General features: G+C 42.7%; 1 protein-coding gene across 2 annotated transcripts in view; it reads left to right on the forward strand.

The window, feature by feature from the left end:
• The first annotated feature begins 681 nt into the window (after positions 1-681).
• HAUS6 (HAUS augmin like complex subunit 6) overlaps positions 682-14,158 on the forward strand; it is a 41,713-nt gene continuing 28,236 nt past the window's right edge. Inside the window, exons 1-7 of one of the 2 annotated variants that reach the window (XM_040963787.1) lie at positions 682-1,139; positions 4,370-4,465; positions 6,710-6,788; positions 7,878-8,010; positions 10,584-10,728; positions 13,333-13,398; positions 13,710-13,758. In XM_040963787.1, coding sequence (XP_040819721.1) covers positions 1,012-1,139; positions 4,370-4,465; positions 6,710-6,788; positions 7,878-8,010; positions 10,584-10,728; positions 13,333-13,398; positions 13,710-13,758 — 696 coding nt within the window. In that variant the 5' untranslated portion in view covers positions 682-1,011. Of the gene's footprint in view, positions 1,140-4,369; positions 4,466-6,709; positions 6,789-7,877; positions 8,011-10,583; positions 10,729-13,332; positions 13,399-13,709; positions 13,759-14,158 lie in introns of those variants that run through there. The other variant, XM_040963788.1, reaches the window with a different exon arrangement.

A 14,158-nucleotide genomic window follows, 5' to 3' on the forward strand; every position in this document is an offset into this window, starting at 1 on the left:
AGGTGGTGGTGGGTGATCCTGACATTAGGTAGGTGTCACAGTCATTGTAATGACAGGTTTGGGCCACCTGAGACACCAACATCCCAGACCAACACTGGTTCAATAACAACTGCTCTGTTTCTGATGCAGCTCCCTCCTAGAGCACCTGGAAAAGCATCAGAAAATGATGCTACCCCTATACACCCCCCAATGTAAACGGGATGCGAGCTAGAGGGCTACAGGGGAGCCGTATGCCAAGAATGATTTCAAGTACCTGCCTGGGTCCCTGTTACATGGGAGAGCTGGGTTGGCCCAGACCTGACTGTTTCTGGCATTTGTGGAGTCAAATCACAGAAAGGAAGACATTTCTATCTTACCCTATCTCGCTGCTTTTTAAATTAAAAAAAAAAACAAAACCCAAAACAAAAACAAAAAACGCTCAGAGGCAAAATAAATTGTTTTGAGTATCTTATAGCTAATGAGAAGAGCTGAGGATGGAACCTACTGTTTTTCCCACTGCACTAAGCCACTTACTTCACTTCCAGTTTTTCACATAACCAGCAAACAATAGCAATTTAAAACCTCGAAGCTGCTGGGCTCCTGCGGAAGACCGACGACGCAAACTCAGGAAAAAGTATTAGGCCGCGCAATGCACTGTGGTCATTGTAGTCTCTCGGTTGAGTTTGACAGGAAAGGACGGCGAGAAGGGCGCGGTGCATGACGGTAGGTGGAGTCCTGTGGGGAAGCCCTCCTTTCCCGGAAGCCACGCAGCGCAGGCGCGCGCCGCTTTTCCTCAAGCGCGGGAGTCTTGTTTTGTGGTGTCTTCGCTTCGGCGTCTGTGGAGCCGTTGCCGTTGGAAGTTCCGTCTCCCGGAGACTTTTTGGCTGTCTGAGGCGAAATGGCTCCGGGGTAGAGAGCAGCAGGCGGTGGCAGTGGAGGGGCTGAGGCGGCCTCGGGGTGCGATCCTTCGGGCCCGCGGTCGCTTGAGCCCGCGCGCCTTCTTCTGGGGAAGTCTCGGCGCCCAGCGCGAGGATGAGCTCCGCCTGGGTCACTGCGTTCGAGAAGGAGCATCTGTGGATGTACCTGCAGGCGCTCGGCTTCGAGCCCGGCCCGGCCACCCAGGCCTGCGGGAAGGTCGTGTCACAGACGCACCTCGGAGTGTAAGGAGGCTGAAGCCCGCGGGGCGAGGGGCCGGGGCGGGGCAGCAGCCCGCGGGGTCCCGGGGGAGCCGAGGACCGTGTCGGCCGCGCCGTATGCGCGAGTGGGCTGCGGCTGAGGCAGAACCAGACGGCCAGCTTAACCCTGCTTTTGGGAGGGACAGAAGTGTGGGCGCCTTTACGAATGTAAGGACTCTTTCAGTAGGATGAACATTAGTTTGTGCGTTTGCCTTTATTTAAAGTTAGGAAGTTAAGACATGCCACGGGTCGCAAAAAAAGAAAAAAGAGGAAAAGTGAAAACCTCTTGCCTGTTTTGACCTTTGGTATTATGATCGTATATTTTAAAATGTTTTGGACCCGTGGGGTGGATGGGCTCTCAGTGTCGGTCTGTTGGATTTTTGTAGTGGCTGTTTCACTGTTGTGCTGAGATATCCGAATCTGGATTCATCAGTGTCCAAACCAGCGTACTGTTTTGCAGCTCTGCAATGTCGGAGCCCTTGCAATTAGCTCACCGACACATACCCTCTTGACATGTTTCAGTCGTATTATAATAATAAGTACAGGCAAAATTTATAACTGTAATTAAACGTCGTTTGGTAACTACTTGTTTACAAGTTACTGTTTTTTCTCTAGAGGTCTGTTAAAAACTGCCACTGGACAGTATTGGATAATGATGATGTATTTGTGGATTCATTTGTTTCACAGTATTTGACGCTGCATGTTAATCTCATTTTCTGTGTACTGGCAGAAAATCTTGAAGCTTCTACACCCCACTAAGAAGGACGCTAAGCTACCTCTCCGTTCCTTTCTGGGGTTTTGTCTTAGTTTTCTTATTGCAATCTTTTCTGTCTTTGAAAATTTGCTAAAATCTGTCAGGAGCTGATCCAGTGATGGAAGTTTTTTTCTTTTATTTTCCCACACTGTCAAAGATATTTCCCTTGTGTGTTTAGTCATTTTGATGGTGGTATTGGGAGGGGTTCTCGATCTTGATGTACAGATGTCCCCTTTAAAACAAATGTTAATCATGGTACCATATGTACTTAGAAATTAATTTTTATTTGTTTACCACTTTATTTTTTTAGATTTATTTTCTTTTTATTGAACAGTCAGATATACAGAGAGGAGGAGAGACAGAGAGGAAGATCTTCCATCTGTTAATTCACTCCTCAAGCAGCTACAGTGGCCAAAGCTGAGCCAATATGAAGCCAGAAGTCAGGAACCTCTTCTGGGTCTCCCACACGGGTGCAGGGTCCCAATGTTTTGGGCTGTCCTTGACTGCTTTCTCAGTCCACAAGCAGGGAGTTGCATGGGAAGTGGGGCTGCCGGGATTAGAACTGTCACCCGTATGGGATCCTGGTGCGTTCAAGGCAATGCTGGGTCCTATTTTGAAAGATTTATTTATTTGAGGGCCCAGCTTGATGGCCTAGCGGCTAAAGTCCTCGCCTTGGACTTTTTGGAATTGGGACCCTGCACCCGCATGGGAGACCCAGACAAGCTCCTGGCTCCTGGCTCCGGATCAGCACATCTCTGGCCATTGCGGTCACTTGGGGAGTGAATCACCGGACAGAAGATCTTCCTCTCTGTCTCCTCTCTCTATATATATCCCTGACTTTGTAATAAATAAATAAATAAACAAATCATAGGAAAAATGAATTTATTTATTTGGCAGGGCAGAGAGAGATAAGTCGCTCAGACTTCCATCTGCTGATTTCCTTGCCAAAAGGCTGCGATGGCCTAGACGGGGCAAAGCCAAAGCCAAGAATCTGGAACTTCATCTGGGTTTCTGTGTTAGTGCAGGGACCCTACATTGGTTTTTTGTTCTTTTATTTATATATGGCAAAGTTCATTTTAGTTTTAAGTTCCATGGATTTTTAATTTCTGGGAGCATATAGTTGTGTAACCTCTTTTCAATAAAAGTTAAATGTACACTTAGGTTAGGATACGCTGATTGCATCCCAAGGTGCAGGTTGAGCATTCCTAATTCAAAATCCTGAAAGCAAAAAAAGCTTCGAGCAGCTCACTTTTTAGATTAAGGATACTTAGGTCATAAAGTTATGCAAATATTTCAAAGTTTGACACATTCCAGAATCTGAAACACTCTGATTCCAAATAATTTGGATATGGGATACTCAGCCTGTGTCTACCCAAAAGATTGGCATTTTGGGAAAAATTACATGAGTTGTATTACTCACGGTGGGATACAGGGAAATGAGGTCTCATAGTTATCTAGGTCTGAAATAGGTAGCAAAATAAATGCACAGAAGAGGTAATTCATTCATTTGCTCATGCAGTAAATATTTATTGAAAAAGTGTTGGGTCTGGATGAGACAATTGCTTCCAATCTTTTTTTTTCCCTTCCTGTATCTGGGGGAAGGGGAGAGCGTTAATCCTAGCAGCTCAACTGCATCAGTACCTGGGGGTGGGACACAGCCACTTGTTGTCACCCTAGGATCCTTGGTGTGGAGCAGGTTCCCAGGGTACTGTGTAAGTGGTTTCAGTAGTTCTGAGGTGTTGTTGATTTTCTTGCCCCAAGACTGAAGAAATCCTTCCAACGTCCATTGATTGACATAGCCCACCTCAAAGTCTCCACTCGCCAGGATGCTTGCTCTCAAAACTTGGCAGGGAGAGTTGTCCAATTTATTCTGCTCTCCATCCTCTACCATGGTACCAGGTGTCCTCTGCAGGGCACAATGAACTGCCATGTTCCCTTTATAAATGTGGGCTTGCTGTCCACCGCAAAGCTTCAGCAACCCAGAGGCCTATTCTCCCCCAACCCCCGAATATTTACTCATTTTTATTGAAAGGTAGAATTAAAGAAGGAGGAGAGACAGAGAGACAGGTCTTCTACCCGCTGGTTCACTCCCCAAAGTGGCTACTATAGCCGGAGCTGTAATTGGGAGTTTTTTCTGGGTCTCCTACATGGGTGCAGGGTCCCAAGGCTTTGGGCCATCCTCTGCTTTCCCAGGCCACAAGCAGGGAGCTGGATGGGAAGTGGAGCTGCCAGGATACAGATTGGCACCCATATGGGATCCCAGCACCTATAAGGCAAGGGTTTAGCCACTGAACCATTGTGCAAGGTCCTGTAGTTTTCTTAATTGGTTATAAATTTACATGAATGAGAAAAATAAATTTTTTTGACCTCTTGAATGAAAAATGTTAATTTGTGTCAGACTTACTTTTGGATCGTATTTGGTTTTATTAATCTTCTTTTCCTGTTCTATTCCCATCACCAGGAACATGTTTGACAAGCTGAACCGTGATGCCTTTCAGATAGTTTCTTATTTTTTGTTTCAAACACTGGACCAATCTCTCGCCAAAGAAGTTTTCAAGTAAGGAAAAATTCTTTTATTTTCTTAAGTAGTCATTCTAACAGTTTAAATATAAATTTTACCTTGCCATAAAGCCACAGTTTTTAAACATTTTTTTAAAGATTTATTTTCGTTTTTATTGCAAAGTCAAATATACAGAGAGGAGGAGAGACATAGAAGAAGATCTTCCGTCCGATGATTCACTCCTCAAGTGAGCACAACGGCTGGTGCTGTGCCGAACCAAAGCTGGGAACCAGGAACTTCTTCCAGGTCTCCCACGTGGGTGCAGGGTCCCAAGGCTTTGGGCCGTCCTCGATTGCTTTCCAAGGCCACAGGCAGGGAGCTGGATGGGAAGTGGAGCTGCCGGGATTAGAACCGGCATCCATTTGGGATCCCAGTGCTTTTGTGGCGAGGACTTTAGCCACTAGACCACCGTGCTGGACCCATAAAGCCATAATTTTTTTTCAGGACTTTATTTTAAAATTATTTTTATTGGAAAGGCAGATTTGCAGAGCAGAGAAGTAAACTTTTCATCTGTGTTTCACTCCCCAATTGGCTGCTCAGCCAGATCTGCACTGGGCTAAGGCTAGAGCCAGGAGCTCTTTTCTGATGTTTGTCCTGTGTGGACGGCAGGTGCTTAGGCACGTGAGTCATCTTCCACTGCCTTTCTGGGCACATTTGTAGGAACTGGGATTGGAAATAGAGCAACCAGGACTGTCCTGCTTTGCTTCCTACTTTGCTGTAGACGTTTCTTGATTTTTTTCAGAGATACATGATATATGTAAAAGCATCAATGGCTGTAGGCAAAAATCATTTTGATTTAATGTAATCTATTATATACTGTTGAATATTTCCTTCTGTTGAAATAATTAGACTTGGTTCTAAGTTACTTTGCATGTGATTTTGATTTGTTTTGCTTGGAAAAAAATTTGTTCAGATTAATCTCGATTTTTATATTGTACCAGCTGCTTTTTGTAATAGGGCATTCTTTTCACTTTTGATAATTATATTCTTTATTTTTTTTAAAACAATTTGCACAGGATAACCTGGGTTTTTTTTGAAAGATTTATTTATTATTATTATTATTATTATTATTGGAAAGGCAGATATACAGAGAGAAGAGACAGAGAGGAAGATCTTCCGTCCGATGATTCACTCCCCAAGTGAGCGCAACGGGTCGATACTATTCCGGTCCAAGACGGGTGCAGGGTCCCAAAGCTTTGGGCCGTCCTCCACTGCTTTCCCGGGCCACAGGCAGGGAGCTGGAAGGGAAGCGGGGCTGCTGGGATTAGAACCGGTGCCCATATGGGATCCCAGGCGTGCAAGGCGAGGACCTTTAACCACTTGCGCCACGGCGCCGGGCCCTATTCTTTATTTTCCTTTATTTTTTGACCTAACTTAAAATTATGAATGTCAAATAAAACAGGTGTATTTAGAAACATGTTTTGGAAATCCATATCACTCAGGTATAGGGATTCTTCTACCTAAATAAAAGCAGCTATTTTGATTTTTCTTGACTGAACATTATGGCTTATCTAAAGCAATTCAGAAACTACAGAAAAAAGGCAAAGAAGTAGAGGTTACTCCTAAACCCATCAACCAGAGAGGGTTACTGTTGGTATTCTAGCTTTTTAGTCCTTTTTTTCTATGCATATTAAAATATTTTGTTATAGAAATAAAAGCATGAGTTATTGTTATTATTTTTTAAGATTTATTTTTATTTTTAATGGAAAGGCGGATATACAGAGAGGAGAGACAGAGAGAAAGATCTTCTTCTGTCCGGTGATTCACTCCCCAAGTGAGCACAACGGCCAATGCTATGCCAATCTGAAACCAGGAGCCTCTTCCGGGTCTCCCAGGCGGGTGCAGGGTCCCAAAGCCTTGAGCTGTCCTCCACTGCTTTCCCGGGCCACAGGCAGGGAGCTGGAAGGGAAGCGGGACTGCCAGGATAGAACTGGCGCCCATATGGGATCCTGGGCATGCAAGGCAAGGACCTTAACCACTTGCGCCACGGCGCCGGGCCCCAAAAGTTTTAAAAATGGTTATTCCTCACTTAATATCTGTCTATCCATTGTCATTAGTTATTTGCCCCAAATTGGATTGGCCCCAATGAGTATTTTAAAAACAAATGACTCAGTTTCTTACCAAGTTGGTACTTTAAGCTGAAAATGCTAGCCTTGTTTATTAGCCTTAATGTTCAAGTACAGGAAATATGTTTGATATAAAAAAATTGTTATTCATAATTCTATTTTTTTTTTAACTAAGATTTTGCTGGCCCCCATTTGACCAAAAAAGTGATACTGAATTCCGGAAACATTGCTGTGAATGGTTAAAAAAGATTTCTGTAAGTATTTTTTTTTGAATATGCAAACTTTAGAATTTTAAAGATTTATTTTTTTTATTATTTTTTCATTGGAAAGGCGGATATACAGAGAGGAGAGACAGAGAGGAAGATCTTCCGTCTGATGATTCACTCCCCAAGTGAGCGCAACGGGCTGATACTATGCCGATCCGAAGCCAGGAGCCTCTTCCGGGTCTCCCACGCGGGTGCAGGGTCCCAAAGCTTTGGGCCCTCCTTGACTGCTTTCCCAGGCCACAGGCAGGGAGCTGGAAGGGAAGCGGGGCTGCCGGGATTAGAACCGGGGTCCATATGGGATCCCGGGTGTGCAAGGCGAGGACTTAACTACTTGTGCCACCGCGCCAGGCCCCGAACTTTAGAATTTTGTAAAGAATCTTTTAGAGACACAATTTCTTTTATTGCCTGTAATTTATACTAGAAATAGAGCTCCTGGGAGTAAATATCATGGTTATTTATTTATTTATTTCAAAGAAAATTGATTTGAAAAGTAGAGTGGCAGAGGGAGGGAGACACAGCAGTATTCCATCTGCTGATTCATACTGCTCATGGTCACAGCAGCTGGGTCTGGGGAGGCGGAGGCCCGATCTCCCACAGGTTCTGTCTTCTCCCCTGGCTGCATTAGCAGGGCGCTGCCTTGGAACCGGAACAGTCAGGCCTGCAGCTGGCCCTTTGATATGGGCTGCTGGCATTTTTTAAAGAAACCTGTTTTGATCATCCAGCAGATCAGCTGTGGCATTATGTTTTTTGTGTGACCAAATTCAGAAAAGTGACAGAATTCAGCTTGTATTTAAAATAGAATGAATTTTGTCCTCTTATTAATGCTTTTGAAATTATACAATGGGAACATGGTATAGTTTGATGCTGGTGATGTGTTTAGACCCCACTGTGGAAGTTGGATACGTCCAAGCCAGTGTGCCTTGAGAAGTGTTGGTGGCTCAGCCGCCACCCCAGCCTTGCTCCGGGGCAAGACTGACAGTGCCCTTTTAATAAAACATGTGAGCAGTGTGGTATCAATGTGAATTATGAATATTGTGAGTCATATTTTCTATTCATCTCTATTTCTTTTCTCCATAGGCTGAGTGTGGAAGCAGTTGGCCTCCCGTTATTGGCTCCCTGTTTCTCTCTCCTGGTGGTCCTAAGTTTATTCATTTGATGTATCATTTTGCAAGATATGTTGCAATGAAATATATTAAAAATAACTCCGAAAGTAAGTTAAAGTAGGAATTTCTTTTGGCTTTGATTTCTAAATTTTTATTATTTTTCACTGTATTTAAATCACCAGATATAAATAAAGCAAAGTAGAATTAAAATATTTACATCAAAAAGCAGATTGTTAATATTCTATTGGAAATGTGATTTGAAATCTTACAATAAAGTAAGTTTGTGTTTACATGTGTGTTCTAATGTCTAGATAAGGTGAAATAGTAAATATTATAGGCTTGTGAAGCACATAGTGTTTGTCTTCTATATTCCTGTTTTTGTTAGTTTTTACACCCTTTAAAAAATTTTTACTTATTTTGATTGTAAAGGTAGAAATACAGAGAGAAAGAGATAAAGGGATAATGATACTCCATCAACAGTTTCCCTCCCCAAGTGGCCAGAGCTGTGCTGACCCGAAGCCAGGAGCCTGGAACTTCTTCCATGTCTCCCACATGGGTGCAGGGTCCCAAGGCTTTGGGCCATCCTCGACTGCTTCCCAGGCCACAAGTAGGGAGCTGGATGGGAAGTGAAGCAGCCCGGACAGGAACCAGTACCTTTATGGGATGCTGATACCAAAGGTGAAGGCTTAATCACACCCCAGCTCCAGCCCCTAGAAAAATGTTTTTAAGCCATCAATTTTTTTTCTTTTGAAGATCTATTTATTTTTGTTTGAAAGGCAAAGTTTTAGAGAGAGAGATGCAAAGATCTTTCATCCATTTGTTCAGTTGCAAATACCACAGCCAAAGCTGTGCTGGTTTGAAGCCTGAAGCTGGAAGCCTTCTGGTCTCCACATGGATGCAGGGGCCCAAGTACTTGGTCCATCTTCCATAGCTTTCCCAGACACATCAGCAGGGTGCTGGCTTGGGAGTGGAGCAGCTGGGACTTGGTCCAGGCCCCACATGAGATGCAGTATCCTTGGGTGGAAGTTTTGTGTGCCGTTAGCCCCTGTGGTGTTCATCCTGTGCTGCATATTATGTCCTGAGGTTATGGTTAGTCTAATACATGTTTTTTAAATGTTGAGTTGATTGTATTTTTTATTTTATTTATTTTTTAAAATTTATTTTGTGGTTATTCGTGATAGAAATTTCTATCTTGGAGGGACTTGATTTATTTACCAGTTCATAGAAAATAAAAAACTTAGGTCCAGTGTGATGACTCAGTTGACTAATCCTGCCTTTGCAAGTGCTAGATTCCATATGGGTGCCAGTTCGTGTCCAAGCTGCACCACTTCACATCCAGCTGCCTGCTGTGACCTGGGAAAGTAGTACAGGATGGCTCAAAGTCTTTGGGACCCTTCGCCCACATGGGAAACCTGGAAGAAGCTATTGGTTCCTGGTTTGGGATTGACTCTGCTGTGGCTGTTGTGGGCATTTGGGTGGAGGAGCTTTCTGTCTTTTTCATGCTTCTCTCCGCGAATCTGCTTTTCCAATAAAAATAAGTGAATCTTTAAAAGAAAAAAATTAATTTGATTGCTTCAAGTCCAAGAGTTAAAGCAGTGCTATTTGTAGCATAATTCATTTGTCCAAGCAAATTATCTTTCAGGAACTGTTTATTTTATTGAATTTTATAAGAGGTTTTTAAGGTTTATTTTTTTATTTGAAGTGCAGGTTTACGAAAGGAGAGAGAAAGAAAGAGGGATCTTCCATCTACTGGTTCACTCCAAATGGCCACAATGGCTAGAACTGGGCCAGAGTGAAGTTTGGAACCTGGAGCTTCTCCAAGTCTAAATGTTTGTGCTGGAAGCCAAAGACTTGGGCCATCTTCTGCTGTTTTGTAGGCACATTAACAAGGAGGTGGATTGGAAGTGGAGCAACAGGAGTTGTTTGGAGTCAGAGGCTTAACTTACTACTCCATGGCACCAACATTTTTTAAAGATTTATTTTTATTGCAAAGTGAAATATACAGAGAGGAGGAGAGGCAGAGAGGAAGATCTTCCATCTGATGATTCACTCCCCAAGTCACCATAATGGCTGGTGCTGCACTTATCTGAAGCCAGGAGCCCAGATCCTCTTCCTGATCTCCCACGTGGGTGCAGGGTCCCAAGGCTTTGCGCTGTCCTCGGCTGCTTTCCCAGGCCACAAGCAGGGAGCTGGATGGGAAGTGGAGCTGCCAGTATTAGAACTGGCGCCCGTATGGGATCCCAGCGCTTTCAAGGCAAGGACTTCAGCCACTAGGCCACGCTGCCGGGCCCAGCACCCACATTTTTTGAAGATATATACATTTATTTATTTTGAAGACAGTATGGAGAGACCTAGAGAGAGAGAGAGGAGAGAGATTCTGTCTACTGGTTCAGTCCCATGGTGACTGGTATTGGGTCATGCCAAAGCCAGGAGCCATCAGTCCAGTTCTCCCATGTGGTGCCTGGGATGCATACTTGGGCCGTGTGCTGCTGGCTTCTTAGGTGCATTAACAGGACCTGGATGTGGGGTGCAGTGTCACGGCTGGCAGTTTAACTTGCTTTGCCCAGTGCAGGCCCAAAACGTCATGGTTCCTTCACAGTGGTTGTGTCTTTTTATGTATATGATGTACTTTTTGTCTGTTTAACCTTACTTTCTAAGATATTGTTTGTCTTCCATTTAGATTCTGCACATTTCATAGAGACATTTAACCTAAAGCCACAAGATTTGCACAAGTGCCTTGCCAGGTGCCACGTAGCACGTAACAGATTTTTACAAGTTTTGCAAAGAGAAGACTTTGTTACTCAAAAATATCAGGAAAATGCACAGTAAGTGATACTTTGACAGCTAGAAAATGATTCTTTTCCCTTTAAACACATGCTATCAATATAAACTCCAAAACAAATTTTTTTTTTTAACAAATTTGTTTTTCAAAATACTGCCTATTCTGTATTTTAAAACAAGGTAAACCTTAAGCATAGTATAAAAGAAGTATTGAGAGAAGTAAAAGCTAATTTTAGTACAAAAAAGCTTCAAGGAAGATCGTGTGGTTAAGCTGCCACTTTGGGTGCCTGCATCTCATTTAGGAGTGCTTGAATTGAATTTGTCATCTGCTTCTGATCCTGCTTCCTACTCCTATACCTGGGAGGAAGCAGATGAGGGACAAGTACTGGGTCCCCTGTGGGAGGCTGGCATAGATTTTCCAGTTCTTGGCTTTGGTCTGCACCAACTTGAGCAGTTATGTGGGCATTTGTGGAATCGTCTTTTTTTTTTTTAAGATTTATTTTATTTTTATTGGAAAGGCGGATATACAGAAAGGAGAGAGGACAGAGAGGAAGGATCAGAGAGGAAGGACAGAGAGGAAGATCTTCCGTCTGATGATTCACTCCCCAAGTGAGCGCAACAACCGATGCTATGCCGATCCGAAGCCAGGAGCCTCTTCTGGGTCTCCCAATTGGGTGCAGGGTCCCAAAGCTCTGGGCCGTCCTGGACTGCTTTCCCAGGCCACAGGCAGGGAGCTGGATGGAAAGTGGAGCTGCCAGGATTAGAACCGGCGTCCATATGGGATCCCGGGTGTGCAAGGCAAGGACCTTAACCACTGCACCATCGCGCCAGGCCCTGGAATCATCTTTCAAAAGGAAATTTCTCTCTGTCACTCTGCACTTCAAAAAAATCTTCCATTTTAATTATGTGTTTCTTCTTTCTTTATATGGAAATAGAAATTCAAGAGTCGTAGTTACATCTGTTTTGTCCTATTGTGTAAATTTTCTGTCTTAGCATGGTGTATTTTTTTTTTAAGATTTATTTTATTTTTGTTGGAAAGTCAGATATATGAAGAGGAGAGACAGAGGAAGATCTTCTGTCCGATGAGTCACTCCCAAGCAGCCGCAATGGCCAGAGCTTTGCCAATTTGAAGCCAGGAGCCTGCTATAGATCTCCCTCGCAGGTGCAAGGTTCCAAGGCTTTGGGCCCTCGTGGACTGCTTTACCAGGCCACAAGTAGGGAGCTGGAAGGGAAACGGGGCTGACACTAACCAGTGTCCCTGTGGGATCCCGGCAGGTTCAGGGTGAGGATTTTAGCTGCTAAGCTACCACACTGGGCCCCATTGTGTATTTTTTAAATGTCTGTTTAGTGTTTTGCTAAGTAGGTACTTTAGAAAGTACCCTTTAAGTATTTCATAATTACTTTATTCATCTCAAGCTGCTTATACTTATTTTAGATTTTAATATTATTTACTTTTAATTATTAATAATAAAATATTTATTTACTTTTAATGTTTCTTTTATTTATCTGAGAGGTAGAGAGATGGAGAGGTTTCTTCCATTTGCTGGATCACTCCCCTGAGGTCCTCAATAACCAGAATTGGGCAAGCTCAAGCCAGAAGGCTAAGCTCAATTGAGGTTCAACTTGGCAGGGACCCTATTACTTAGCAGCCATTTTCTGCTATCTCCCTAGCAGTAAGCCTGAGCAGAAGCAGAGAAGCTGAGAATCACGCAAGTGATGCAGTCTTAACTGCTGAGTCATGCATGTTCCTCCTTAATGTAGATAATCATCCGTGCAGGAGCTGTTCTTGGAGTTCACGTGTCAGGTGCTGTGTAACAATAAACAGCATTAAACAGGTTAGGCTCTTATTTTCAGAGAATAGATTGTGCCTTTATTTTTCAGAGTTACAAAGAAATGTAGAACTTTATTTTTTTAATTTTTAATTTTTGAAATATTGTTTAAATGGTTGAGAGTCATGTGGGCCTCTCTAGGGGAAGGATGGTAACCTTCAAAATGTTTTGTTGTGTATTTATTAAAGCTAGGGAATCCTTCAAAATTATATCAAAAGAAATGTCTCAAGACTAGACTGCATTTAATTAATTCATTTGTTGTTAAAGCTTTGTTTATTTTGGAAGAGTTAGTAAAGAGGGAGAGAGAATGAGGGCGATCTTTCTTCCTCCGTGCCCCTCTCCAGATGAGCACATGGCCAGTGGTTTGTAGGCTGTCAGCGCGAGGCACCTCGTCTGAGGCTCCCATGTGGGTGGCAGGGCCTCAAGCACTTGGTTATCCCTGCTTTTCCCAGGCCGTAGGCAGGACACTGGGTTGGAAGTGGAGCGGCCAGTACACTATCCAGCACCCTTACGGGGTGCTAGCGTTGCAGGGTATGGCTTTACTTACCTTGCCTGAACACTGGAATGACTTAACCTGCTAGGTTTGTGAGAGAAGGCTAAGGGAGCAGAGTTGTCTCATAGACCTTTTAATTCTACTCTGCTGTCCATCTCATAGCAGCCTGTGTGTTAGGCAATTTGTGTGGAATCCACAGTCCTTTTCCTGGCTGTTGGTGTCTCCAAAGACCCAAAGATAGGAAAATTGGAAATATTGGGTTCACTGTAAAGGAATTAAAAGTTGCCATTTAAAAAAAAGTTGTCATTTTGTTTGCTTTCTTGCAGGTTATCAGTTAAGCAGGTGCGAAATTTGAGATCACAATTTATAGGACTGCAAAATCAAGTAAAAGAGTAAGTGACTTAGAGCTGCAAGTTGTTCTAGATAATAGGCTAGCTTTTGTATTTTATAGGAGAGTAAATGAGGATTCTAGACACATTAATTAAAAAAAAGTTAATTAGGTAAATGAGGATAGAATTAAAACATATATTTGGAATCCTTATATAATTCTTCTAATAAAATGTTATTGCTTTGAGCCTGAGTATTGTTTTTGGTTTTAATTGGAATGGTTGTTAATGGGTGAGTGTATAGACTAAGTAGATTTTTGGATGTTAAATTGCCATGTGATTTTTTATGATTAATTATCGTAATTAATTTTTATTAGCATGGAACCCTGTGTTGACCATAGCAATTTGCAAGAGAAAATTCAGAAGGTGAGACAACTTTTGAAGGAACAATTTTATTTTTTTTGTAATGTGTACTGCTTGCCTAATCAATTGAATTCTTAAGTTCTCATTTTGTAATTTTTTTGTGGCACTGTTTTTTTTCTACCTTTGTTTTAGGTGATACATATACATATATATATTTATAAAAAGGTGCTTCTGAAATGCTGGAAAATAATATAAAATTTAGCTTATAATTTGTAGGATTAAATATACACAAAAGCAATTTTCAGTATGATTTAAAACTGTCAGCAGTAAAATTCCTTATTTGTAACTTAATTAGTACTTTTTATTTTGTTTTTATTTTAAGCTTTATGTATACATTTGGAAGGCACAGTTCGCGAGAGACAAGAGTGCCTGCAGTAGCTAGGGCTGCAGGAGCTTGGACTTT

The sequence above is a fragment of the Ochotona curzoniae genome, unplaced genomic scaffold (genome assembly GCF_017591425.1).
Source record: "Ochotona curzoniae isolate NIBS_2020 unplaced genomic scaffold, NIBS_Ocur_1.0 scaffold_3208, whole genome shotgun sequence".
In the NCBI taxonomy this organism is placed as follows: Eukaryota; Metazoa; Chordata; class Mammalia; order Lagomorpha; family Ochotonidae; genus Ochotona; species Ochotona curzoniae.